General features: G+C 45.6%; 1 protein-coding gene across 1 annotated transcript in view; it reads left to right on the forward strand.

Annotated features, from left to right (window-relative positions):
* Positions 1-25,612, forward strand: part of LOC145400727 (uncharacterized) — a 38,886-nt gene that overhangs the window by 12,281 nt on the left and 993 nt on the right. The window contains exons 2-13 of the mRNA XM_080273162.1: positions 11,495-11,676; positions 12,981-13,061; positions 13,999-16,399; positions 16,478-16,491; positions 17,833-18,033; positions 20,741-20,938; positions 22,028-22,168; positions 22,581-22,720; positions 23,183-23,322; positions 24,371-24,510; positions 25,039-25,189; positions 25,476-25,558. Of these exons, the coding sequence (XP_080129288.1) occupies positions 11,495-11,676; positions 12,981-13,061; positions 13,999-16,399; positions 16,478-16,491; positions 17,833-18,033; positions 20,741-20,938; positions 22,028-22,168; positions 22,581-22,720; positions 23,183-23,322; positions 24,371-24,510; positions 25,039-25,189; positions 25,476-25,558 (3,872 nt within the window). The remainder of the gene's footprint in view (positions 1-11,494; positions 11,677-12,980; positions 13,062-13,998; positions 16,400-16,477; positions 16,492-17,832; positions 18,034-20,740; positions 20,939-22,027; positions 22,169-22,580; positions 22,721-23,182; positions 23,323-24,370; positions 24,511-25,038; positions 25,190-25,475; positions 25,559-25,612) is intronic.

Raw genomic sequence — 25,612 nt, forward strand, 5'->3', positions numbered from 1 at the left:
CAAGAAGAATTAAATAAACTTCATGAATGGAGTAGTACATGGCAAATGGAATTCAATGTGGACAAGTGTCATGTAATCAAGTTTGGTAAAAGTGGAAAAAGACCTGATTGGGATTAGAAGTTAGGAAATAAAACCCTATACACATGAGAAAGAGAGAAAGACCTAGGTGTGATTATCAATAACAGACTATCTCCGGCTGACCACATCAGCGAGAAGGTACGGAACATGTATACACTGCTTGCAAATATGAGAATAGCATTCACATACATAAATGAAGACATGCTAAGAAGGATAATAACATCATTCATTAGACCAACCCTGGAATATGCATCAGTAGTCTGGAGTCCTCATCTCAAAAAGCACATAGACAGGATTGAAAAAGTTCAGAGGGCCGCTACAAGATGGATACCAAGCTTAAGGGACCTAAGCTACGAAGAAAGACTAAATAAACTGAATCTACCAACACTACAGGAGAGAAGGAAAAGAGGTGACATGATAATGCTATATAAGTGCATATCAGGAAAGGAGAAAATAGATGTAAATGATTACTTAACATATGGAGAAGCATCAGCAAGAGGACACTGCAAAAAACTGCATAAGAAGAGAGGTGATAAAGACGTAAGGAAATTCAGTTTCCCAAACAGAGCAATTGATCAATGGAATGCACTACCGAATGAAATAGTGTGTGCCAAAACAATTCACAAATTTAAGGATATGTACGATAAATATGGTTTAAGACACGGGACAGTGCGAGCTTGACTCATTCCTGTAAAGATACAATTAGGTAAGAACACACACAAAATGTTCCTGGTTCATGACAGAGGAGGAAACACACACACACAAAATGTTCCTGGTTCATGACAGGAGGAAACACACACACACACACACACACACACACACACACACACACACACACACACTTTTCCCCACTTAAAACATAGCATAATAGTGATTTATAATCCAGTGAAGACTAGGTATAAATACACCAGGATTTTTATAGCAAAACAGCTTAATTTAGCAAATGTGGGGAATTCTTGTTTATCCCTGTTTAATTTAGTTTCGTTGCAGTTTGTTTCATTTTGTTTCATTTATCAAGGCGCTAACATACCTGCATTCTCGGTTCTTGTTTATCTAATGGTAGCACTCCATCCTGCTTGATCTCTGGCTGCCTTATCATTCAGTCCCTTATCCTTGAGGTCACACTGTATGACGTTGCCCCTGGTCTTCTTTGGTCTTTCTCTCACAATCCTACCTCCATGTTCACACCTCTCCTTACACACCACACCCAGTTGTCATCCTCCATCCTCTCCACATGCCCAAACCATCTCAGTCCACCCCTCCTTATCGTGGTGTCCATCCTCTCCACATGCCCAAACCATCTCAGTCTACCCCTCCTCATCACAACACCAACACATTCCAGTTCCATCCTTGCTCTCAGCTCTTCATTTGCAATCAGTCCCTATCCCTGAGGTCACACTGTTGTCATCTTCCATCCTCACCACATCCCCAAACCATCTCAGTCTACCCCTCCTCATCACAACACCAATACACACCCACCTCATCCAATTATCATCCTTCATCCTTTCCACTTCCCCAAACCATCTCAGTCTACCCCTCCTCATCACAACACCAATACACATCCACCTCACCCAATTATCATCCTTCATCCTTTCCACTTCCCCAAACCATCTCAGTCTACCCCTCCTCATCACAACACTACTACACTCCAGTCACATCCTTCCTCTCAACTCCTCATTCACAATCGTACAAGGAGCAGTTCAAAATCTTTCTCCTTTCATACATCAGTGATCTTGAAAGGAATGTTGTGGTGGGTGATTGAAGGATGTACAGTGGGTGATTGAAGGATGTGTGGTGGATGATTGAAGGATGTACAGTGGGTGATTGAAGGATGTGTGGTGGATGATTGAAGGATGTACAGTGGGTGATTGAAGGATGTGTGGTGGATGATTGAAGGATGTACAGTGGGTGATTGAAGGATGTGTGGTGGATGATTGAAGGATGTACAGTGGGTGATTGAAGGATGTGTGGTGGATGATTGAAGGATGTACAGTGGGTGATTGAAGGATGTGTGGTGGATGATTGAAGGATGTACAGTGGGTGATTGAAGGATGTGTGGTGGATGATTGAAGGATGTACTGTACAGTGGATGATTGAAGGATGTGTGGTGGATGATTGAAGGATGTACAGTGGGTGATTGAAGGATGTGTGGTGGATGATTGAAGGATGTACTGTACAGTGGATGATTGAAGGATGTGTGGTGGATGATTGAAGGATTTACAGTGGATGATTGAAGGCTTTACCCATTGCCACTTAAGAACGTGAAGTGTGTGTGGTGCAGTGTCAGAGTTATTGGAACTATAATTGTGTATATGTTGAGCAATTGATTTTCGTTGAATGGACTATAGTGCGTTTGAGAAACGGAAGAGCAGATTGTTTTTATTATCATTATTATTATTGGTATTATTATTATTATTATTATTATTACTACTACTACTACTATTAATTATTATTATTTTTATTATCATTAGTATTAATGTTACTGGTATTATTATTTTTGTCAAATGCTCTTGTGATACAGCGCTGTAGCAGTACATGAGAAAAGCTGATATATTATTTTTATTTTTTATTTTATTGTTATCATTATTATTATTATTACTGGTATTATTATACTCTTAAATGCACTTGTGACAAAGCACTGAACATGAAAAAAAGCTTGAAATATTTTGCCAGACAGTTGCGACCACTACCGAGGGCTGCGAGTGTAATGCCATATTCTGACTGCCGTTACAGTAAACCTTAGCTGGTAAAGTGGCATAGAGGGTGCAGGAGGGGTGGTGGGAAGTGTGACCTGGCCAGAAGCAGAGACAACCCCAGCCGATTATCACACCCTGTATAATCACGCCCTGTATGTATTATCCCAGTACAATGCCACGTTCGTTGAGCACCAGTAGTTGTTGTTATTGGGGGGGGTGAGGGGCTGCTTGGGCTTGACGGGCCTATTCTTAGTGGATTTGGGGGGACATCTAAGTGGCTCTGGGGATTTTTGTAGCACTTCCCTTGGGTGATTCACTACCTGAGCCCCAGAATAATGCTGATGTATTGGTTATTAATGAACAGATTTAAATGAAAATCCCCACCAAGAAACTTTGAACGGATTTACATGCAACACTCTTTGAAATTTTGAACTGATATAAATGAAACTCCCTACTTAAGAAACTGAACAAATTAAGATAAAACTTGGTACTTAGAAACTGTGAATGAATTCAAATGAAACTTCTCACTTAGGAACTTTGATCTAATAAAACTCTATATGTGGAAACATGTTAATGTACCAGTTATTAATGAACAGATTTAAATGAAACCCTTTTGAAATTTTGAATGGATTTGAATGAAATTTCCTGTTAGAAACTTGTTCATGTGTCAGTCATTGATGAACAGGTTTAATTTACACTTCCTGCTTAGAAACGTCAGTCTGCCAGTCTTATTACTTTTGAAAAACTTCCTGGTATTTGAATGGAAAAGAGACTTGCTGGAAATAAATACTGTACTGTTGGTTGGTACTTTATATCTGTCCGTCTGTCTGTCTATAGCCAGACACCTTGATTCCATAGGGGGTGGCCACAAACTGATTTGCCTCCATGTCGCCCTGTCCCTTGCCATTACACTGGCCTATCCCCCAACTCATACTCCTCTCTCATATATCTCTCCACTCCACTATCCCATTATCTCACCCTTGCTCTCTCTCTCTCTCTCTCTCTCTCTAACGGACCACATACTTTTATTTCCCTGATTTAACACAAGAATTGTGTGTGTGGGGGGGGGTCATCTTGAGGGAAAAAGAATGTGGAAATATGGCTCAACTATTTCTATCTATCTATCTATTGCCAGACGCCTCAATCCTGTTCGGGGTGGCCACAAACAAATTGCCTCCACGTCGCCCTGTCCTCTGCCATTTCATTTAATTAGCTAAAAGAAAATATTATGAGGGAGAATGCCGCCAACCCCGATGATGACTTGCACTGAAAATTTGAAAGTTTAAAGTGGCAGGTTTAAATTAATGGATGTTGAGTTTGGCTGTTTTTTAGTTTTTCTTGGAGGAAACAGTTTGCAATATTCTAGCCTTTGGTTCCTTTTTCATTGCATAAAAAAAAGTGAAATGAACAGATCTTGAATTTGGCTGTTACCTTGTTTTTATTTTTTAATTGGAGGGAACAGTTTGTGGGCTTTAGCCTTTGGTTCCTACTTCCTTGCATAAAAAAAAATCTGTCTATCAATCTACCTTTTGCCAGACGCCTTAATCCCATACGGGGTGGCCACAAACAAATCGCCTTCACGTCGCCCTGTCCCCTGCCATTTCACTGCCCTGCTTCCAGCTCACCCCCCCCCTCCCTCATATATATATATAAACTGAATTACAATGCTTTAAAAAATTGGGCCCATGGGTAAGTGGCTCCCTAACGCCTACCAGATTTAACTTAACCTGGTTCATTAATAACGGAAAAACTGAACTTATTTTAGGGCCTGGGAATAGTGAATCGCCCCGTACCTTCGCTATATATTCTGCACATTGCACCTTAATAGGTTTTTATATGTGGTAGATGGTGGCGACTATCATCCATTCACTTGATGTAGTGCTGCCTACTTCTTCCTTCACCTTTATCATTCTTTTTCTGTGTCTCTCCTCCTCTCTTCCTATTTCACACCATCATCCATTCACTTGATGTAGTGCTGCCTACTTCTTCCTTCACCTTGATCATTCTTTTTCTGTGTCTGTCCTCCTCTCCTCCTATTTCTTACCATCATCCACTCACTTGATGTAGTGCTGCTTACTTCTTCCTTCACCTTGATCATTCTTTTTCTGTGTCTGTCCTCTTCTCTTCCTATTTCTCACCATCATCCACTCACTTGATGTAGTGCTGCCTACTTCTTCCTTCACCTTTATCATTCTTTTTCTGTGTCTGTCCTCCTCTCTTCCTATTTGTCACCATCATCCTCTCACTTGATGTAGTGCTGCCTACTTCTTCCTTCACCTTTATCATTCTTTTTCTGTGTCTGTCCTCCTCTCTTCCTATTTCTCCCATCTTTCCTGTCACTTTTTATTACTTTTCTTTCCTTTTCAGGTGGCTTTACATTGAGTGACAAGCCTAATGGTTTTCTGTAAGCCAGGAAACCATTTACAGCGTTGGGTGGTAACCATATAACCAACCCATACATGTTCCCTACGTGTCAACAAGTGGGTTGGTGGAGGGTTAGTGCCCCTCCCCGTAAAACAACTAATTCAAAGACAAACAGCCACCTCTTACCGGATTATGGCGTCTGGCTATAGATAGATAGAGTGTTCAACATCTAAACATGACAGAGCGTGTGCATTCTTCAGGTTCACGCACACACACACACACACACACACACACACACACACACACACACACACACAGAACGGTACCAGTTATCAATATGTGTTTGAGTAAAGGGGTGAAGGAGCATTGTGGTGTTGATGTTACTGACAGCATTAAGAGAAATACTTTGTGATGGTTTGGCTAAGTGGAGGGGATGGAAAAAGAGAAACTGACAAGAAGAATGTATGTGAGTGAGGTGGAAAGGAAGACCAAGGATGAGATGGAGGGATGGAGTGGAGAGAGAGATATGGAAGAGGGGGTTGTGAGTCAGAGGAAGGGCAGCCAAATAGCAGAGGACAGGGGGACATGGATTGTTTGTGGCCACCCGTTATGGGAGTCAGGCGTCTGGCAATAGATAGAAAAAACAGAGATCAGAGGAAAATGGACAAGTCTATCTATCTATCTATCTATTGCCAGACGCCTTAATCCCATAAGAGGTGGCCACAAACAAATTGCCTCCATGTTGCCCTGTCCCCTGCCATTTCACTGCCCTGCTCCCAGCTCACGCTGCCATCTCTCATATACCTCTCCACTCCATCCCTCTGTCTCATCCTTGGCCTCCCCCTCCCTCTCCCCCCTCCACAAGTAATGAACTAATAGGCCCTATATCATATGTTAATTTCGGTGTCAGTGGATCGTCTTTTTACCAGATGCGGGAAAAGTTGTAGGTGGTGTTATTGCACTTCAGTCCATGGATTTTTTGGTGTGTGTACTCTTTTCTTCCTAACTTTGGATGATTATAATTTGAGTGTGAGAGATTTTTTTGAAGGGGGGGTGTTGGTTATTGTCTGTGGTGTGGGTACCCAGGCTGGGGTAACAGATAGATGGGAAGGGTGGCTGGATAAACATAGGATACATTTACACAGTACTTGATTTCCCTGAAGTTACATAGTTTGCTGCCGTGGACAAGACTGGCTATGTACAGGTATTATATTTTGGCACAGTTCAAATGCAGTACAATAGACACATTTTTTACAATTTGGTATCTGTTGATGACTCCATCTGGAAAATGTATGTGAAGCACATCTGTAGATAATAGTCCATCTGTATCCATTATTTTACCTCTTACAGGATTTATGTGTCTGACAATAGATACAATAGATGGGGGAGGCAGTGGCCAAATCAGTAGAGGTGGTCTGCTGTACCAGCAGAAGCAGTTTCGAATCCTGGCTGAGGCAGGGAACAGTTTAAGGATTTTAGTTTTGTTAGATCTTATTCATGTACCATAAGACCCACCAGTAGGTTACAAAAACACCGATGTTAGTACCTGTGCAATACCACGTATGCCAGTCCTGTAGGAGATTGCCCCAGTGTGTGTTCAATATGGATGGTGTGTGTTAACGCCAGAGTGGTGACAAGTGGAGTTGTATAGTTCATAGGACTTCTGGGTCTTAGGGAGCAAGGTATTAAGCCTATACATTAGTCAGAAAAAATAAATAAAAATTCATGCTTCACACTTAGATTCCAGCTGGGTCACACAGGCAACATAGCAGTATAAGTGTACTGTATAGGAAAACAAGTGAGGGTGTAGGGTGGTGTGTGGAACGAGGCTGGGGTAACAGGCATGAGAGGAAGGGAGGGAGGGAGGATAATATAAGTGATACTGATTTCCCAGAAGTCAGTCGCTTGGCCATGTGGAGAGGACAGCAAATGAGAGACTGACTGGAAGAGCATATACTGTATTAGTGAAGTGGAAGGAGAGAGGAGAAAGGGGAGACTAATGATGAGATGGAGGGAAAGGGTGGAGAGATGCTTGAGACAAGGGGATGAGAGTTAAAGGGAGGGCAGCCAAATGCTAGAGACAGGGTGATGAGGTGTTTTGTTTGTGGCCAACCCTTACGGGATTAAGGTGTCTGACAATACATAAATTGATAGATAGACAGACAGACGGATAGATAGATTGTCCAGTCCAAAGTCTTTCCCAAGGTGACCACAGTCGTTTGGTGGCAGCAAGAATAAAACAAAAAATAGATAAGTGGATCAACAGAGGAAACTAACAAGGAGAACTAAGTGTAAGTCTGTCTGTGAATGTGGAATCGTTCTTGTCGAAGTATGGTGCCTTCAATATCGTAACAGTATAGTGTTGGTAGGTGGTGATGACATCATCCACTCACTTGATGTAGTGCAGCCAACTTGTTCCTTCACCTTTATCATTCTTTTTCTGTGTTTGCCCTCCTTTCTTCCAATTTCTCACCATCATCCACTCACTTGATGTAGTGCTGCCTACTTCTACCTTCACCATAATCATGCTTTTTCTGTGTCTGCCCTCCTTTCTTCCTAGTTATCACCATCATCCACTCACTTGATGTAGTGCTGCCTATGTCTTCCCTCACCATTATCATTATTTTTCTGTGCCTGCCCTCCTATCTTCCTATTTCTCACCATCATCCACTCACTTGATGTAGTGCTGCCTACTTCTTCCTTCACCTTCATCAATCTTATTCTGTGTCTGTCCTCCTCTCTTCCTATTTCTCACCATCATCCACTCACTTGATGTAGTGTTGCCTACTTCTTCCTTCACCTTTATCATTCTTTTTCTGTCTGTCCTCCTCTCTTCCTATTTCTCACCATCATCCACTCACTTGATGTAGTGCTGCCTACTTCTTCCTTCACCTTTATCATTCTTTTTCTGTGTCTGTCCTCCTCTCTTCCTATTTCTCACCATCATCCACTCACTTGATGTAGTGCTGCCTACTTCTTCCTTCACCTTTATCATTCTTTTTCTGTGTCTGTCCTCCTCTCTTCCTATTTCTCCCATCTTCTGTCACTTTTTATTACTTTTCTTTCCTTTTCAGGTGGCTTTACATTGAGTGACAAGCCTAATGGTTTCCTGTAAGCCAGGAAACCATTTGCATCGCTGGGTGGTAATCATATAACCAACCCATACGTGTTCCCTACGTGTCAACAAGTGGGTTGGCGGAGGGTTAGTGCCCCTCCCTGTAAAACAACTAATTCAAGCAGCCACTCTTTATGTTATTATGGCATATAGCTATAGATGGATGGATAGATAGATAGGTAGATTTATTTCACAACTATACAATATGACATGCCTAACACAAGTACAAAATTCTTTTCCTTTTGTGAATGGAGGACACCTGTAATGTGTATGGATTTATTTATTTATTTATTTTATTTTATTTTATTTTATTTTTCCTTCCTCTGTTCATCTTCGGGAAAAAAAAGAGAGAGAAAAAAAACTGTGTGGGTTGCAATTCTCGGATCTTTTAGCAGAAGGCACTAGACACGCAGGAAGATTCTGCGCACACACACACACACACACACACACACACACACATACATACACTCTGTGTGTGTGTGTGTGTGTGTGTATGTTTGTTTGTCTTATGTATGGTTTTAGATCTGTGTGTGTGTGTGTGTGTGTGTGTGTTTGTCTATGTATGGTTTTAGGTCTTTGTGTGTGTATGTGTTTATGTCTATGTATGGTTTTAGATCTTTGTGTGTGTGTGTGTGTATGTGTTTATGTCTACTGTATGTATGGTTTTAGATCTTTGTGTGTGTGTGTGTGTGTGTGTGTGTGTGTGTGTGTGTGTGTGTGTGTGTGTGTGTCTATGTATGGTTTTAGATCTTTGTGTGTGTGTGTGTGTGTGTATGTGTTTATGTCTATGTATGGTTTTAGATCTTTTTGTGTGTGTGTGTGTGTGTGTGTGTGTATGTGTTTATGTCTATGTATGGTTTTAGATCTTTGTGTGTGTGTGTGTGTGTGTGTGTGTGTGTTTATGTCTATGTATGGTTTTAGATCTTTGTGTGTGTGTGTGTGTGTGTGTGTGTGTGTTTATGTCTATGTATGGTTTTAGATCTTTGTGTGTGTGTGTGTGTGTGTGTGTGTGTTTATGTCTATGTATGGTTTTAGATCTTTGTGTGTGTGTGTGTGTGTGTGTGTGTGTGTGTGTGTGTTTATGTCTATGTATGGTTTTAGATCTTTGTGTGGGTGTGTTTGCCTATGTATAGTTTTAGATCTTTGTGTGTGTGTGTGTGTGTGTGTGTGGGTAGGTGTGTCTGTCTGTCTATACAGTATAGTGTGTGTGTGGATGCATGTATTATATCTCCCCAATTCCCATAGATGAAAAATATTATTTACAAACCCAGTATAGTTATATGTAGAAAGAAAGAGAGAGGTGAAAAGATTAGTAAGAGAGAGTAAGAAGAGAGTGGATGAGGAATTTGGAAGGAATTTGAGTGTAAAGTGGAGGGACTGTAAGAAAATGTTCTGGAAAGAGGTGAAAAGAGTAAGACAGGGTGGACGTGAAGTTAGCAGGGGAGTGAAAGATAAAAATGGTAGATAACTAGTGGAGAAGGGAGAAAAAGTGAGCAGATGGAGAGAACACTTTAAGGAATTGTTGAACATAGAGGATGGAACTAATGCGAGTATAAGTGGCTGGGGAATGGCTGGGAGAAGGAGGGAGGTGAGAAGACAGGAAGAAATCAGTAGGATGGAAGTTGTGGAAGCAATGAAGAAAGTTAAATCGGGGAAAGCCCCAGGAATTGATGGAGTGTGTGGTGAAATGCTGAAGCATGGGGAAGAGATAGTAGTAGAAAGGATGTGGAAGATGTGCAGATTGGCCTGGGAAGAAGGTAGAGTCCCGGAGGATTGGAAGTCAGGTATAAGTATTCCCTTGTACAAAGGAAAAGGGGAAAAAGAAGTGTGTGGCAATTGTCTTCTTAGTATAATAGGAAAAGTGTATGGTAGGATACTTATTGACAGAGTTAGAGAAAGAACAGAGAATTTAGTTGGAGAAGAACAGGGAGGCTTTAGGAAGGGAAGAGGTTGTGTAGATCAGATATTCATTCTTAGATCTTTAGTGGAAAAGTTTCTAGAGAAGGGGAAAGAAGTTGTATGCGGCTTTCATGGATTTGGAGAAAGCATATGACAGGGTGGATAGACAAGGATTGTGGAAAGTGTTAAGAATATGTGGAGTAGATGGGAAGTTGTTGAATGCTGTGAAGAGTATGTATGATGGTGCGAATGCTGCAGTGCGTATGGATGGTGAACTAAGTGAATTTTTCTCTTGGAAAGTTGGGTTGAAACAGGGATGTGTCATGTCTCCATGGTTGATCAATCTGTACATGGATGGGGTAATAAAAGAGGTACAAGGTAGGGTAGTGGATGTTGGAGTGGCCCTGGTGAGAGAGGATAGTGTTTGGAAACTCCCTGTACTGTTGTTTGCAGATGATACTGTGTTGTTGAGTGAAGACGAAGGGGAGCTGCAAGGCTTGGTGGATGAGTTTGAGAGAGTGTGTAAGAAACGGAATCTAAAGGTGAATGTAGGGAAGAGTAAAGTGATGGTCTTCGAGAGAGGTGAAGTCAGTGAATGTACAGCGAGGTTGGATGGTGAGGAATTGGAAAATGTGAGTACGTTTAAGTACTTGGGTAGTGTGATGAGTAAGGATGGAGGTTTGGAGGGTGAAGTGCTTGAAAGGGTACAGCAGGGAAGAAAGGTTGCTGGTTCTCTGGAAGCAGTGATAAGAAACAGGGAAGTGAGCAATGAAGTGAAAAAGTTACTACATGACAGTATTGTGATACCAACTCTAACGTATGGAAGTGAAGCTTGTACGTTGTTGGAAGGACACAAGTCAAGAGTGAGAGCAGTGGAAATGAGTTATTTAAGAGGAGCCTATGGAGTCACATGGAGAGACAGGCTGACGAATGAGGATATAAAGGAGCGTTGTGGTGTTGATGTGGATGTGATAGGAAGCGTTATGAGGAACACACTGAGGTGGTTTGGCCATGTGGAGAGGATGGAGGGTGAAAGACTGACGAAGAGAGTGTATGTGAGTGAGGTGGAAGGGGGAAGAGGGAGGGGGAGGCCGAGGATGAGGTGGAGGGATGGGGTGGAGAGGTATATGAGAGAGGGGGGTGTGAGTTGGGAGCAGGGCAGTGAAATGGCGGGGGACGGCGACTTGGAGGCGATTTGTTTGTGGCCACTCCAAATGGGATTGAGGCGTCTGGCAGTAGATAGTAGATAGGTAGATTATTATTTTTATTATTATTATTATTTTTATTATTATTATTATTTTTATTATTATTATTATTATTATTATTTTTTTTTTTTTTACAGAATTGCCATTGTGTAGTGCTGAGTCTGGCCCCTTGGACACCAGCGACCACCACCACCTCCGCCACCATCACCACCACCACCACCACCACCGCGACCACCACCACCACCATCACCACCACAAAAAACGCAAGCATAAGGAGAAGGAGCGAGACAGGCTGCACCACAAGAAACACAAACACAGGGTATGTACTGGCTTGCCTGTTACATGTACTAAATTCCCTGTTACATGTACTGGATTGCCTGTTACATGTACTAGATTCTCCATTACATGTACTAGATTCTCCATTACATGTGCTAGATTCCCCATTACATGTACTAGATTCCCTGTTACATGTACTGGATTGCCTGTTACATGTACTAGATTCCCTATTACATGTACTAGATTCCCTATTACATGTACTAGATTCCCTGTTACATGTACTGGATTGCCTGTTACATGTACTAGATTCCCTATTACATGTACTAGATTCCCTATTACATGTACTAGATTCCCTGTTACATGTACTGGCTTGCCTGTTACATGTACTAAATTCCCTATTACATGTACTAGATTCCCTATTACATGTACTAGATTCCCTATTACATGTGCTAGATACCCTATTACATGTACTAAATTCCCTGTTATATGTACTGGATTGCCTGATACATGTACTATATTCCCTATTACATGTACTATATTCCCTATTACATGTACTGGATTGCCTGTTACATGTACTAGATTCCCCATTACATGTACTAGATTCCCTGTTAAATGTACTAGATTCTCTGTTACATGTACTAGATTCCATGTTACTCGCACTGGATTGCCTGTCACATGTACTAGATTCTCTGTTACATGTACTAGATTCCCTGCCAGAGAACAAGCAGCATAGAGAGCCGCCATTAGGTAACCAAGGCCTTCACATACAAACACATTGGTGTCTTTATAAGCTAAACAAAATGAAATTAATACATCCGGGTATGCCTGTTGGTATGGAGGGTTGGAATACAGTGTGGCTTAACTACATGCTGTGGTTTGGCTTCCAGAGAGAGCCGGGGGGGGGGGGTTCTATCGTGTAAATGCTACGAGGGATGTGAGGCCAGGCTTAGAGGGCAGTGATGTTGTTGGCAGTGTCTTAAGCCTTACATCCCGGGGGTGAGCTGTCCAGTGTGGTCCGCAGCGCCCTCAGTGGTGGCCTCCAGTGCGCTACACTACCACATTTGTTCAAAACTGACCAAATTAATCACCAGGGGGAGAAAACAGTGATGTAATGGGCTGTATAAAAGCCCGCATTTCTTAGAGGCAGCGTGGGGATCCTCTCCTGGGCTCAGTGGTAACATGCGCTCAAGTGTGACAGCCTGTGATCAAGTCTCAGTCAGACTACTAATACTATTACTACCACCACCATCACCACTACTACTACTGTAGAGGGATCAAAAAATGGGATCAGCAGTCACCATTTCTTTCCTGTTCCCGATTCTTAGTCAATGTCATCATCTTCCGCAGGACAAAGGCGAGGCGCACACGCGGTGGCGGCAGGACAACGAGAGCAGTGATAGCGGCACCCCAGAACACCACCCATGCCAGGTGAGAGAGAGAGAGGGAGGGAGGGAGAGGGAGAGAAATGGTGAGAGGGAGAGAGGGGGGGTGGGGGGAGTTTTGTAATGATGATGGTGATGAACGAAAAAAAGTATGATAAGGCAATGATTTTGGGAACTGATATTGACCAGTTGCCCTTCCCTGAGTGGATTATTGAAGTAGTTAACCCAAGCCACATCATATCCTGCCGTGCTGCATCCCTGGATGGAAGAATTGGTTGCGATGATTGATTGATGAGGATGTTGATTGATGACGATGACAGTTGTTGATGATGGTGATGATGACAGTTGTTGATGATGGTGATGATGACAGTTGTTGATGATGGTGATGATGACAGTTGTTGATGATGGTGATGATGATTTATGATGATGACAGTTGTTGATGATGGTGATGACGATTTATGATGACAGTTGTTGATGATGGTAATGAGAATTTGTGATGGTGACAGTTGTTGATGATGGTGATAATGATTTATGATGATGACAATTGTTGGTAATGGTGATGACGATTTGTAATGATGACAGTTGATGATGGTGGTGATGATTTATGATGATGACAGTTGTTGGTAATGGTGATGACGTTTTGTGATGATGACAGTTGTTGATGATGGTGATGATGATTTATGATGACAGTTGTTGGTAATGGTGATGATGATTTATGATGATGACAGTTGTTGATGATGGTGATGACGATTTATGATGATGACAGTTGTTGATGATGGTGATGACGATTTATGATGATGACAGTTGTTGGTAATGGTGATGACGATTTGTGATGATGACAGTTGATGATGGTGATGATGATTTATGATGATGACAATTGTTGGTAATGGTGATGATGATTTATGATGATAGTGATGATTTGGTTTTGTTTATGTCACAGATGAGATGATGTTGATGATGATGATGACTTATATCTGTTGCAGGAGCGGAGTTACACGCCTCCCTTGGCGCCTGACGCTCGTATGACACCCTTGGCGCGCCGGACGTCATCGGATGATTCGTCGGGCTCGCTGTCCCTCACCCCGCCCCCTCACTCCCCCATACGCCACCGCAACAACCACACTGCTGACCCCGCTGCCCCACGCCTCCCTTTCATTCCCCCGTCCCACCGGATGGCAGGCAACGCGCCCTCTGGGTCGCCCCCTGCCTCACCGTCTGCCTCGCCCCGCCACCCCAAAGCCCTCAGTCCCCCACACAAAAGCCCCGATGCCCCGCAGGACTCCTTCTCGCTGCCCTACTGCTACTCGGCCATCTCTGAGACCGGCCCCGCCCCCACTATGCCCCGCCCTGCTTTCTACCCCATGCCGTCTCCTCCCCGCCCCAGTTCCCCCTGGGGCGTAAGGTCCCCCGACACCCCTCCACCCCCACCCAGGTCCCCAGAGATCCCCCCGCCCCCACCCAAGTCCCCATCACCCCCACCCCTGCCTCCCTCCTCCCCTCGACCAGACACCATGCCATTGCAGGGTGATCAGGTGGGGGTAAAGCCCCCACTGCCTCCCCCCACACCTCCTCCTCCACCTCCCCCTCAGTCGCCAGGCACCCCGCCCCTCCCTGCCTCCCCCAGCACCCCTCCACCCCCACCCCGGTCCCCAGGCACACCCCCACGACCTTCCTCTCCGCCCGTCACCCCCCGGGCCTCCTCACCTCCATCATTCAGAAACCTGGGGTCCCTGCGAGGGGGCCCGTTCCCCCCGGCCACCCCAAACCTGCTGGACCCCGGACCCTCTCTCACCACCCCCATGGAGGACCCCCTGGAGCGGGACACCCCCTCCCCACTCCCTGACTGCCCCTTTGAGTGTCCCAAGTCCCCCTCGCCCCAATTTGGGTCCCCGTCGTCCTCCCGTTCCCCCTCCCCGGCCCCTCTGCCTGCACCCAGGGCCCGGAGCCCCCCACCCACCCCTGCCCCACTGCCCCTCAGGGTGGCAGTGCCCCCCAGCCCGCCCCCTATCCCACCCCTCAAGACAGACATCACCTCACCCAGAATTTCCATCCCTGACATCCTCTCCCCGACCAACTCCCTCAAGGCAGAGATCATGTCCCCGCCCCACCAGAGTCCACGGCAAGGCCTTCTGTCTCCACCCCATCCCACCAGGGTCAAAATGGTATCCAGTGTGTCCTGTCCCCGATCCCCCAAGGGCCGCAGCCCTCCCCGGACACGGCCCCGCAGCCCCATGGACCTCCCTGTGCCCCGGTGGAAGCCAGACCCCATCGTGCGGCAGAAGAGATTGTCGGAATCCCGGGCGTCGGTGTCTTCTATCTCGTCGGTGTCGTCAGGCGGGGCAGAGGTGATTGTTCTGGCCACACCCCGCCCCATAACCATCCCCCCGTCTGCTGAAAAGCTGCGGCGATTCAGCGAGGAGGAGAGTCTGGAGGGGCGAGAAAGAGCCAGCAGCGTGGGGGAGGGAACTGGCCACGACACAGCTGAAAGTGGGTTCGATGATGGCAGTGACCTCTCGCCAGATCACAAGCCCGAGCCAGGTAAGTGTGAGGGGCTGTACCAGGACACACAGGACGACCACGCCAAGAAAGATGCCGAAACCATCGATAAAAAAGCCGCCCCTAAGCTGGACTTCAAGAGTGAGGTTCTCGATGAGCTGTGCAAGTTTGCCGAGGAGGGAGACACTACAATATACACTGGCCGTACAGGTGGACGGGCGGGTGAGGAGGAACAGGACCCCAATAGGACGGGGGGGAAGGAGGAGGCCCAGACCCCACTCCTGAGCACCAAGGGAGAGTCCTACATCAAGACCACCACACTCAGGAAACCACCAACCTCGTCCAAGAAAACTGATATCTCTCCCAAACCCATCGACCAACCAACTCTCACCCCCAAGAAAGAGGAGCCGGATCCACTGCCAGCCAATCTTTCCAGTCCAACTTTTGGCCGGGAAGATTCGTCCAAACGGTCGCTGGATTTCCTGAAGGACAAGGAGTTAAAAAAGGAGGAGAAGGTGGCACCCCTATCAGACATCAAACTACCAGTGAATGGCACCAAAATGTCCGATCTCCTGTCAGGCAAGAGCAAGGTTCCGGAGATCTCCCAGCTCAAAGCCAGCCCGGAGAAGCCCAATACGGAGGCAGTGCGAACGGAGAAAGCTGACAAAGGTGGGGCGGAGGGAGGGGAGGGTAAGGGCACGTGCGAGGGAGGTCACAGGCACAGTAAATCCACGTCAAGTTCGTCGTCACGGAAATACGAGTGTGCCAAATGCTACAAGCGCAGCAAGATCAAGCGCTACAACATTGGGGTGCAGTGCCGGAGGGATAAGACCGACCCCAGACCAGCCCAGACCACTGCAGCGACGGCACCACCCTGCGCAGGAAGCACCACCGTACCTCACACCACTCCCATCACCACCGCCACCACCACCGCCACAACCACAACTACAGCCTCTCCTACCACACCATGTTTCCCTAAGGTTAGTACTAGAATGGCATGTGTGTATTTATGGCTCGACACTTCCTGCAGAGGTATATGAGAGGGGGGGGTGAGGTAGGGGGAGGGCAGTGAAATGGTGGGGGACAGGGCAACATGGAGGCAGTTTGTTTGTGGCCACCCCTTACAGGATTAAGGTGTCTGGCAATAGAGAGATGGATAGCTTTCAGGAAGGAGACATGGAAAATTTAGGCCAAGTTTGAGTAAAGCAGAATACAACATCGTGTTCGTAAAATTAGCACTAGAGGGGTATGTGTGTGTGTCCTAGGCTCATTCTCTCATGGGTAAGGGGGCTTCCTAACACCTTTTCCTCAGCAATTTATTCTCAAAACTACTCAATGATATCCCCTGGTTTGCATCTTATGTCCTTTCAATATCGGCATAGATTGCATGAATAACACACAATATAGTAAGGGGGCAGAATCAGAAATAAATCATTTAAGAAAAGGTGTTAGTAAGATTGCATGAATAACACACAAGAATATAGTAACGGAGCAGAATCAGAAATAAATCAGTAAGGAAGAGATGTTAGTAAGCTTCCTAACTGTACTAGAATACTGCCCTTAGTTTAGACATTTCCTGCATCCTGTCTACTTTGAATTGGCTTAAATTGCCGAAGCAAAGTTTATTATATTAGAAAAGCCTGTGTTAGTGATCTTGTGATTATAGGTGCATTTTATTTAGCACTTGGGTTGCTGTGGACTTGCTTAGGTGTTTAAGTCTGTTTATCTGTCTGCAGCCAGATGCCATAATCCCATAACGGGTGGCCATTTGATTTTGAGTTAGTTGATATATGGGGAGGGGCACTAACCCTACACCAACCCGCTTGTTGACACATAAGGAACACGTATGAGTTGGTTATATGGTTGCCACCCAGCGTTGTAAATGGTTTCCTGGCATTCAAGAGGGAGAGATGGCAGTTTTAGGTCAGGTTAGAGTGAAAAGGGTATAGCAGTTTTAGGCCAGGTTAGAGTGAAAAGGGTATAGCAGTTTTAGGCCAGGTTAGAGTGAAAAGGGTATAGCAGTTTTAGGCCAGGTTAGAGTGAAAAGGGTATAGCAGTTTTAGGCCAGGTTAGAGTTAAAAGGGTATAGCAAAGTCCAGGTTAGAGTGAAAAGGGCATAGCATAGGCCAGGTTAGAGTGAAAAGGGTCTAGCAGTTTTGGGCCAGGTTAGAGTGAAAAGGGGAAACACATGGGTTGGTTATATGATTACCACCCAGCGCTGTAAATGGTTTCCTGGCATTCAAGAGGGAGAGACGGCAGTTTTAGGCCAGGTTAGAGTGAAAAAGGTATAGTCGTTCTAATATTTACTTTCAATCAACCAGGTCGACTACGGAACGCGTGCAGTGTCCCTACCGCGGCCGCCCTCCCACGGAAAACCGGGATTGGATCAGTACAAATACGGTAGATTGATGCACGTGGAGACCTACCCCAACGGAGACGCCACAGTTGTTCACATGTACCAGGACGAAATAAACGCACTCAGCCCAGAAGAACAGGACGAACTGGCTGTGGAGTTCCTGGATGTAAGTGACGGAGAGCAGGGAACAGCTGGGGTGAAAGAGGGTGTGTGGTTTTTAAAGTGTGGGTGAGTGTGTGTGAGAGAGATTGTGTTTGAGAGAGAGAGAGAGATTACATATGCATACCAGAGCTGCACAAGTGTGTGTGTGTGTGTGTGTGTGCACTTGCTTAGAGAGAGAGGGAGAGGGAGAGGGGGATCAAATATGCACACATATGCAGAGAAGACAGCTGTACAAGTGTGTGAGTGGGTGTGGGTGTGGGTGTGATGCGGTCTGTATTCACTCCTCCGCTTTGCCTGTGTGAATGGTGATTGAATGAGTGTGTGGGCCATGTCACTGAACTTGCTGTTATTAAGGCCATGTATGTCGTGTTGTCTGCTTTCTTCCTTGACACTTTTCCCATTCTTAAGTGGGTAAAAAGGGCAAACTGGGGGATGATGGTGGTGGTGATGGTTGTGGTGACGATTACGGTTCTGATGTGAATGGTGATGGTGGTGGTGGTGGTGGTGATGGTTGTGGTTATGATTACAGTGCTGATGCTAATGGTGGTGGTGGTGTGATAATGATGATGGTGATGCTAATGATGGTGGTGGTGGTGGTGGTGGTGATGATGATGATGGTAGTGGTGTTGATGATAATGACAGTGGTGATGGTTGTGGTGGTGGTGGTGATGATGACAGTGATGAAGATGATGGTGGTGATAATGATAGTGATGATGATAATAATAATAATGATGATGATGGTGAATTGATCATGATGATAATAATAATCATCATATCATCATCATCATCATCTGAACCCCCTTTCCCACGCTAGGGCAAGGTGAGGAGAGGCAGTGATGATGACAATAATCTATCTATCTATCTATCTATAGCCCGACGCCCTAATCCCGCAAAGGGTGGCCGCAGACAAAACGCCTCCAAGTCACTCTGTCACCCACCATTTGACTCCCCTCCCCCCAACTCACCCCCCCCTCCCTCATATACCTCTCAACTCCATCCCTCCACCTCATCCTCGGTCTACCCCTCCCTCTCCCTCCCTCCACCTCACCTACATACACCCTTTTAGTCAGTCTTTCATTCTTCATTCTCTCCACATGTCCAAACCACCTCAGTGTATTTCTCCTAATCTTTTCAACCACATCCACATCTACGCCACAACGTTCCTTCACTTCTTCATTCGTCAACCTGTCCCTCCACGTCACTCCACATGCTCCTCTCAAGTAACTCATTTCCACTGCTCTCACTCTTGACTTGTTCCCCTCTTGCAAGGTCCACGCCTCGCTTCCATACGTCAGGGTAGGGATCACAATACCATCATGCAGTGACTTCTTAACTTCCATACTCACCTCCCTATTTCTCATCACTGCTTTCAGTGTACCAGCAACCTTCCTTCCCTGCTGTACCCTTTCACGTACTTCATCCCCCAAAGTTCCATCCTTACTCATCACACTACCCAAGTACTTGAATGCACTCACATTCTCCATATCCTCACCATCCAACCTCACTGCACACTCTGTGACTTCATTCCTCACAAACACCATAACTTTACTTTTGTTTACATTAACTTTCAGCTTCCTCCTCCTACACACTGTCCCAAATTCATTCACCAAACCTTGCAACTCCCATTCATCTTCACTCAACAATACTGTATCATCAGCAAACAGCAACACCGGAAGCTTCCAAATCTCACCCTCATTCATTAGGGCCTCCCCCATATCCACTGCCCTACCTTGCACCTCCTTTACAACCCCATCCATATATATATTAAACAGCCATGGAGACATCACACACACCCCTGTTTCAGTCCCACATTGAGATCAAAGAACTCACTCAGCTCACCATCCACTCGCACCGTAGCCCTAGCTCCCTCGTACATACTCTTCACAGCACTCAACAATTTCCCCTCCATTCCATATATTCTTAATACCTTCCACATACCTTGCCTATCTATTCTGTCATAAGCTTTCTCCAAGTCCATGAAGGCAGCATACACTTTCCTTCCCTTCTCTAGATACTTCTCCACTAAACATCTTAGAACAAATATCTGATCTACACACCTTTTCCCTTCCTAAATCCCCCTTGTTCTTCTCCAACTAGCTCCTCTGTCATATGCCTAACCCTATCAATGAGTATTCTACCATATATTTTACCAGTCACACAAAGAAGGCAAATACCCCTATTGTTACCACATACAGTACTTCTCTCTCCCCTTTTCCTTTGTACAGAGGAACAATTATACCTGATTTCTAGTCCTCTGGAACCCTTCCCTCTTCCCAAGCCAATCTACACAACTTCCATATCCACTCCACAACAATCTCACCCCCATACCTAAGCATTTCACCACACACTCCATCAATTCCTGGGGCCTTTCCCAGCTTAATCTTCTTCATCGCTTCCACTACTTCCGACCTACTGATCTCTTCCTCCCTCCTCTCATCTCTTCTTCTCCCAGCCATTCCCCAACTACTTATACTCACACTGCTCTCACTCTCTACATTCAACAAATCCTCAAAGTGCTCCTTCCATCTCCTCAATTTCTCTCTCTTCTCCACCAACAATCTATTATTCCTATCTTTCACTCCCTACTATTTCCCCTTTCACACTGCCTTACTTTCTTTACCCCCTTCCAAAACAACAATAATAATAATTTTCTTCTTTCCTTCCTCACCCACAGTCATATATCTTATTCCTCCAACTTTTCTCTCCCGTAGGTTGTGTTTTCGGAGGACGAGAATGGTTTGGCGCATCATGTGTGTGGCGTGGTGCACGACGCGGCGCGGTACATGCCGGACCTGCTGGACTACATGGCACAGAGGCACCCGGCGCTGTTTGTCAAGGCCGGCGTCATAGGGCACATAGGCCGCAACTCCGACCTTGAGACCTACACCATGGAGAAGTATAGGGAGGAGGTGGGTTGACACACACACACACACACACACACCTTAAGACCTACACCATGGAGAAGTATAGGGACGAGGTGGGTTGATGCACACACACACACACACACACACACACACACACACACACACACACACACACACACACCTTAAGACCTACACCATGGAGAAGTATAGGGACGAGGTGGGTTGATGCACACACACACACACACACACACACACACACCTTAAGACCTACACCATGGAGAAGTATAGGGACGAGGTGGGTTGATGCACACACACACACACACACACACACACACACACACACACCTTAAGACCTACACCATGGAGAAGTATAGGGAGGAGGTGGGTTGACACACACACACACACACACACACCTCTTTTGTTGAGTGTGTGTGTGTTTTTGTGACTTGGGAAGTAAGTAGTTCTTCTGTGTCTGTCTGTCTCTGTCTGTCTGTCTGTTAGGAAGTAAATATCTATCCAAATCAATAGAAAATATCAGAGCATCAGCTGTACGTTGACTAATATCTATCTATGTATCTTTATCTGTCTACCTACCTGTCTATCTATCTATCTATCTCTATTGCCAGATGCCTTAATCACACAAAGGATGGCCACAAATAAATCGCCTCCATGTCACCCTGTCCCCCACCATTAACTGCCCTCCCCCAAGCTCACAACCCCTTCTCTCATACACCTCTCCACTCTTCATCCCTCCACCTCATCCTCGGCCTCCCCCTCCCTCTCTGCCCTCCATCTCATCCTTGGCCTCCCCCTCCCTCTCCACCCTCCACCTTATGTTCTTTACTTTAATATCTTTTATTTATTGCTTGATTGATTTATTTATATTCTATACTGAACCTTGTCCTTCCACAGGGAAAGAGGTCTGGATGATGATTGATGATGATGGTGATGATTGATGATGATGGTGATGATGATGGTGATGATTGATGATTGATGGTGATGATTGATGATGATGATGGTGATGATTGATGATGATGGTGATGATTGATGGTGATGATTGATGATGATGATTGACGACAGCATTTCATGGTTGATGACGAATTGATGTACTTAACCCCCTCATCTCCTCCACAGGTGTACAGAACCTACAGCAACGGCACTTTCCGCACTGGCCCGCTGCATCAGGTCAGCGTAGTCGGCACCGTACACGAGGAGGTGGGCGGCTACTTCCCTCACTTCCTGACCATGATGGAACAAAACCCATTCCTCAGACGGGTAAGCCTTGGGTTCTTTCTTCCTTGCATTAAAAGAGAGAGAGAGAGAGAGAGCTGGACACTAACTTTGGCTTGTCGGGTAAGGAAGCATTCTAGCACCCATCCCTTAGTGATTTATTTTTAGGTGTGGCTGGTTAATGTCCTCTTGTGCATTAGAAGGATTTATGTAACACAGAGAAGGACAGTAAGGTGTAATAAGCAAAATAAGTTGCTATGGGAAAGGTGTTAGGGAGCCTCCTTAACTGACAAGAAGGACAGTAAGGGTAAGCAAAATAAATTGCTTAGGAAAAGGTGTTAGGGAGCTTTTGACTGATGCTGGAGAGAGAGGGAGGGATACAGTATAAGTCCTATAAAGCTGATGGAGGGAGAGAGAGTCATAATATCAGCTCAGTCCATTTTGTCTGGCCACACAGGCAATGCCGTGGGGGCCGATGTCAGTGGTAAAGATGACGTCGCCGCAGCAGAGCAACGACGGACCCATCTTGTGGATACGGCCCGGCGAACAGCTCATCCCCACGGCTGAACTGGGCAAGAGTCCTGCCAAGAGGAAGAGGTGAGTTGTGCCAGCATTACTAGCATAGCATCAGAGACTGTTTCACCTAATGTTTCATCTCTTCGTTGTGTTTTGTTTATAGAGGCTCCAACACGCATGCATACGTTGGCTTTGGTTGCCTGATGGTGGCTGTCCATGCTGTTTGACCTCTAGCAGCCTCCCTATTCAGCCCCGTATCCCAGAGGTCACACTTTATGATCTTGTCCCAGATATTTTTCGGTCTGCATCTCGCAGCCTCACTCCTAACATTCACACTTCTCACTTTCTGTACCCAGTTATCATCTCGCATCCTCTCCACATGCCCAAACCATCTCAGTCTGCCCCTCCTTATCGCGTTTCCCTCTCCACATCGTCATATCCAGATGAGCCAGTAGCCACAGCAATAAGTACATCTGTCCTGTCATCCGTAATTCTCCCGAAATGTTTTGATTACTGTTATTTTATTATTTTTTTTTTTTACAGGACGGGCATCAACGAGCTTCAGCGACTTCAGTACCTGCCTCGGGCAACCAATGCACGAGAGATGATGTTCGAGGACCGCACCAAGGCCCACGCAGACCACGTTGGGGCGGGACTGGACCGGAAGACCACTGCGGCTGTAGGTTAGTGGATGCTGGATCACAGGATGTACGTTCCATCTAGCTGGGGCAGGAAGCTGGATATATTTAGTTAGTTTTAAGAGTATGTGAGTGAAGTGGAAAGGGGGGGGGGAGAGTGAGGAGAAGGCTGTGGATGAGATGGAAGGAGGATGGAGTGGAGAGATGTATGAAAGAGGTGGGTGTGAGCTGGGGGGAGGGCAGTGAAGTGGCAGGGGACAGGGTGACATGGAGGCAATTTGTTTGTGGCCACCCCTTCTGGGATTAAGGCATCTGGCAATAGATAGATAGACTGTTTTTTACTACGGTTTGTTTTGGTCTTAAATTTGGCTCTTTGGTATTTTGTTTTTGTATTTCTTGGAGGGAACAGTCTTGTGGGAGTCAGGCCTTTGGTTCCTTCCTTGCATTAGAAAAAGAAAAGTTATTATAGTATGTAGTCTGTCAAGCTGGGGTTGGTTTACAGAGGCATACAGTACATCAAGCCACATAATTTGTAGCCTAAGCATAACCTGTTTGGCCATGTGGAGAGGGTGGAGGGTGAAAGACTGACGAAGAGAGTGTATGTGAGTGAGGTGGAGGGGAGAAGAGGGAAGGGGAGGCTGAGGATGAGATGGAGGGATGGAGTGGAGAGGTATATGAGAGAGGGGTATGTGAGTTGGGAGCAGGGCAGTGAAATGGCGGGGGACAGGGCGACGTGGAGACGATTTGTTTGTTGCCACCCCGAACGGGATTGAGGCGTCTGGCAATAGATAGATAGATAACCTTTCACCCAATACCCACTTTGTTCAACACCAAATGCCCTCTTAATTCAACACTTCAACTTAATCTGTCGCCAAATACCCACTTAATTCATAGCCTAAACCCAACCTGTCACCCATTGCCTACTTAACACTTCAGCTTAACCCAACACCCAATGCCCACTTCATTCATAGCCTAAATTTAACATGTCACCAAATGTCCACATCATTTGTAACCTGAGCATAACCTGTCACCAAATGTCCACTTAATTCAGCACCCAATAAAAACCTAATTCCCGTGCCTTCCCTCGCCACAGGTGTTCTCAAGGCCGTGCACTGTGGCCAGGCGTACACCCACAATCGCGTGGTGAAGGACGTGGTGGCGTTCGATGCCCATGATTTTCAGGAAATTGTGGAGAAGCTACAGTTGGACCTGCACGAACCCCCCATATCACAGGTGAGGCTGCTTTGCGATGATACAGTACAGTAGATCTTTGCCATATGTGAGAGAGACAGGGCAGCATGGAGGTGATTTGTTTGTGGCCACTCCTTCTGGGATTAAGGCATCTGGCAATAGGCTGATACAGCAGATAGATAGAATAACTAAACAGTACTTAAAACATTGTAAACAACACATTTAAATGACTAATGAAAGTATGAGAGGTATATGAGGGAGGGGATGTGAGCTGGGGGGAGGGCATTGAAATGGCAGGGGACAGGGCGACATGGAGGCGATTTGTTTGTGGCCACCCCTTTCGGGATTGAGGCGTCTGGCAATAGATAGATAGACCCTCACTATAATGGAGGGGAAGTCTGGCCGTGAATAACAGGGATGGACTGTACATGTGTGTCTGCAGAACTGACTCACTTTCACAGCCATCATAACCCATAGGGCCTCTACTTTTTTTTTTTTGAAGGGTGTACATGTAATTTTGTTAGGGTGTACATGTAACAACAGTATGCAATAATGTCCCTTCCGCCACAGTGCATTCAGTGGATCGAGGACGCTAAACTGAACCAGTTGCGTAGGGACGGCATTCGGTTCGCTCGTATCCAGCTGTGTGACAACGACATCTACTTCCTCCCTCGCAACATCATACACCAGTTCCGCACCGTCACCTCCGTCTGTAGTGTCGGTGAGCAGCTTTGGTCTTTGTGGTATACCCTTGGCAGTTTCTTGTGTGATGATTGATGGTGATGATGAGGATTATTGATGATGAGGAGGAGAATTGATAGTGATGATGAGGATTATTGATGATGATGAGGAGGAGGATTGATGATGATGATGGTTAGTGTAGAATGAATGTAACTTGTTCTTACCTCACCTCATCATTAGGTTGGAAAAAAAAGTTAGGATGATGATGATGATTGTTATTGATGGTGATGATGACAGTGATGATATTTTGTTGCTCCATGTTGCAGCGTGGCACGTGCAGTTGAAGAAGTACTACCAGAGCAAGAGTCCGGAGGGGAAGGAGGAGGGGAAGGGCAAGGACGAGGCCAAGGCTAAGGAAGACATCAAGAACGAGGAGGTCGAGGCAAAGGAGGAGGTCAAAGTG

This window comes from Coenobita brevimanus, chromosome 53 (assembly GCF_032717465.1).
Source record: "Coenobita brevimanus isolate Jiangsu-jjx chromosome 53, ASM3271746v2, whole genome shotgun sequence".
NCBI classification, from domain to species: domain Eukaryota; kingdom Metazoa; phylum Arthropoda; class Malacostraca; order Decapoda; family Coenobitidae; genus Coenobita; species Coenobita brevimanus.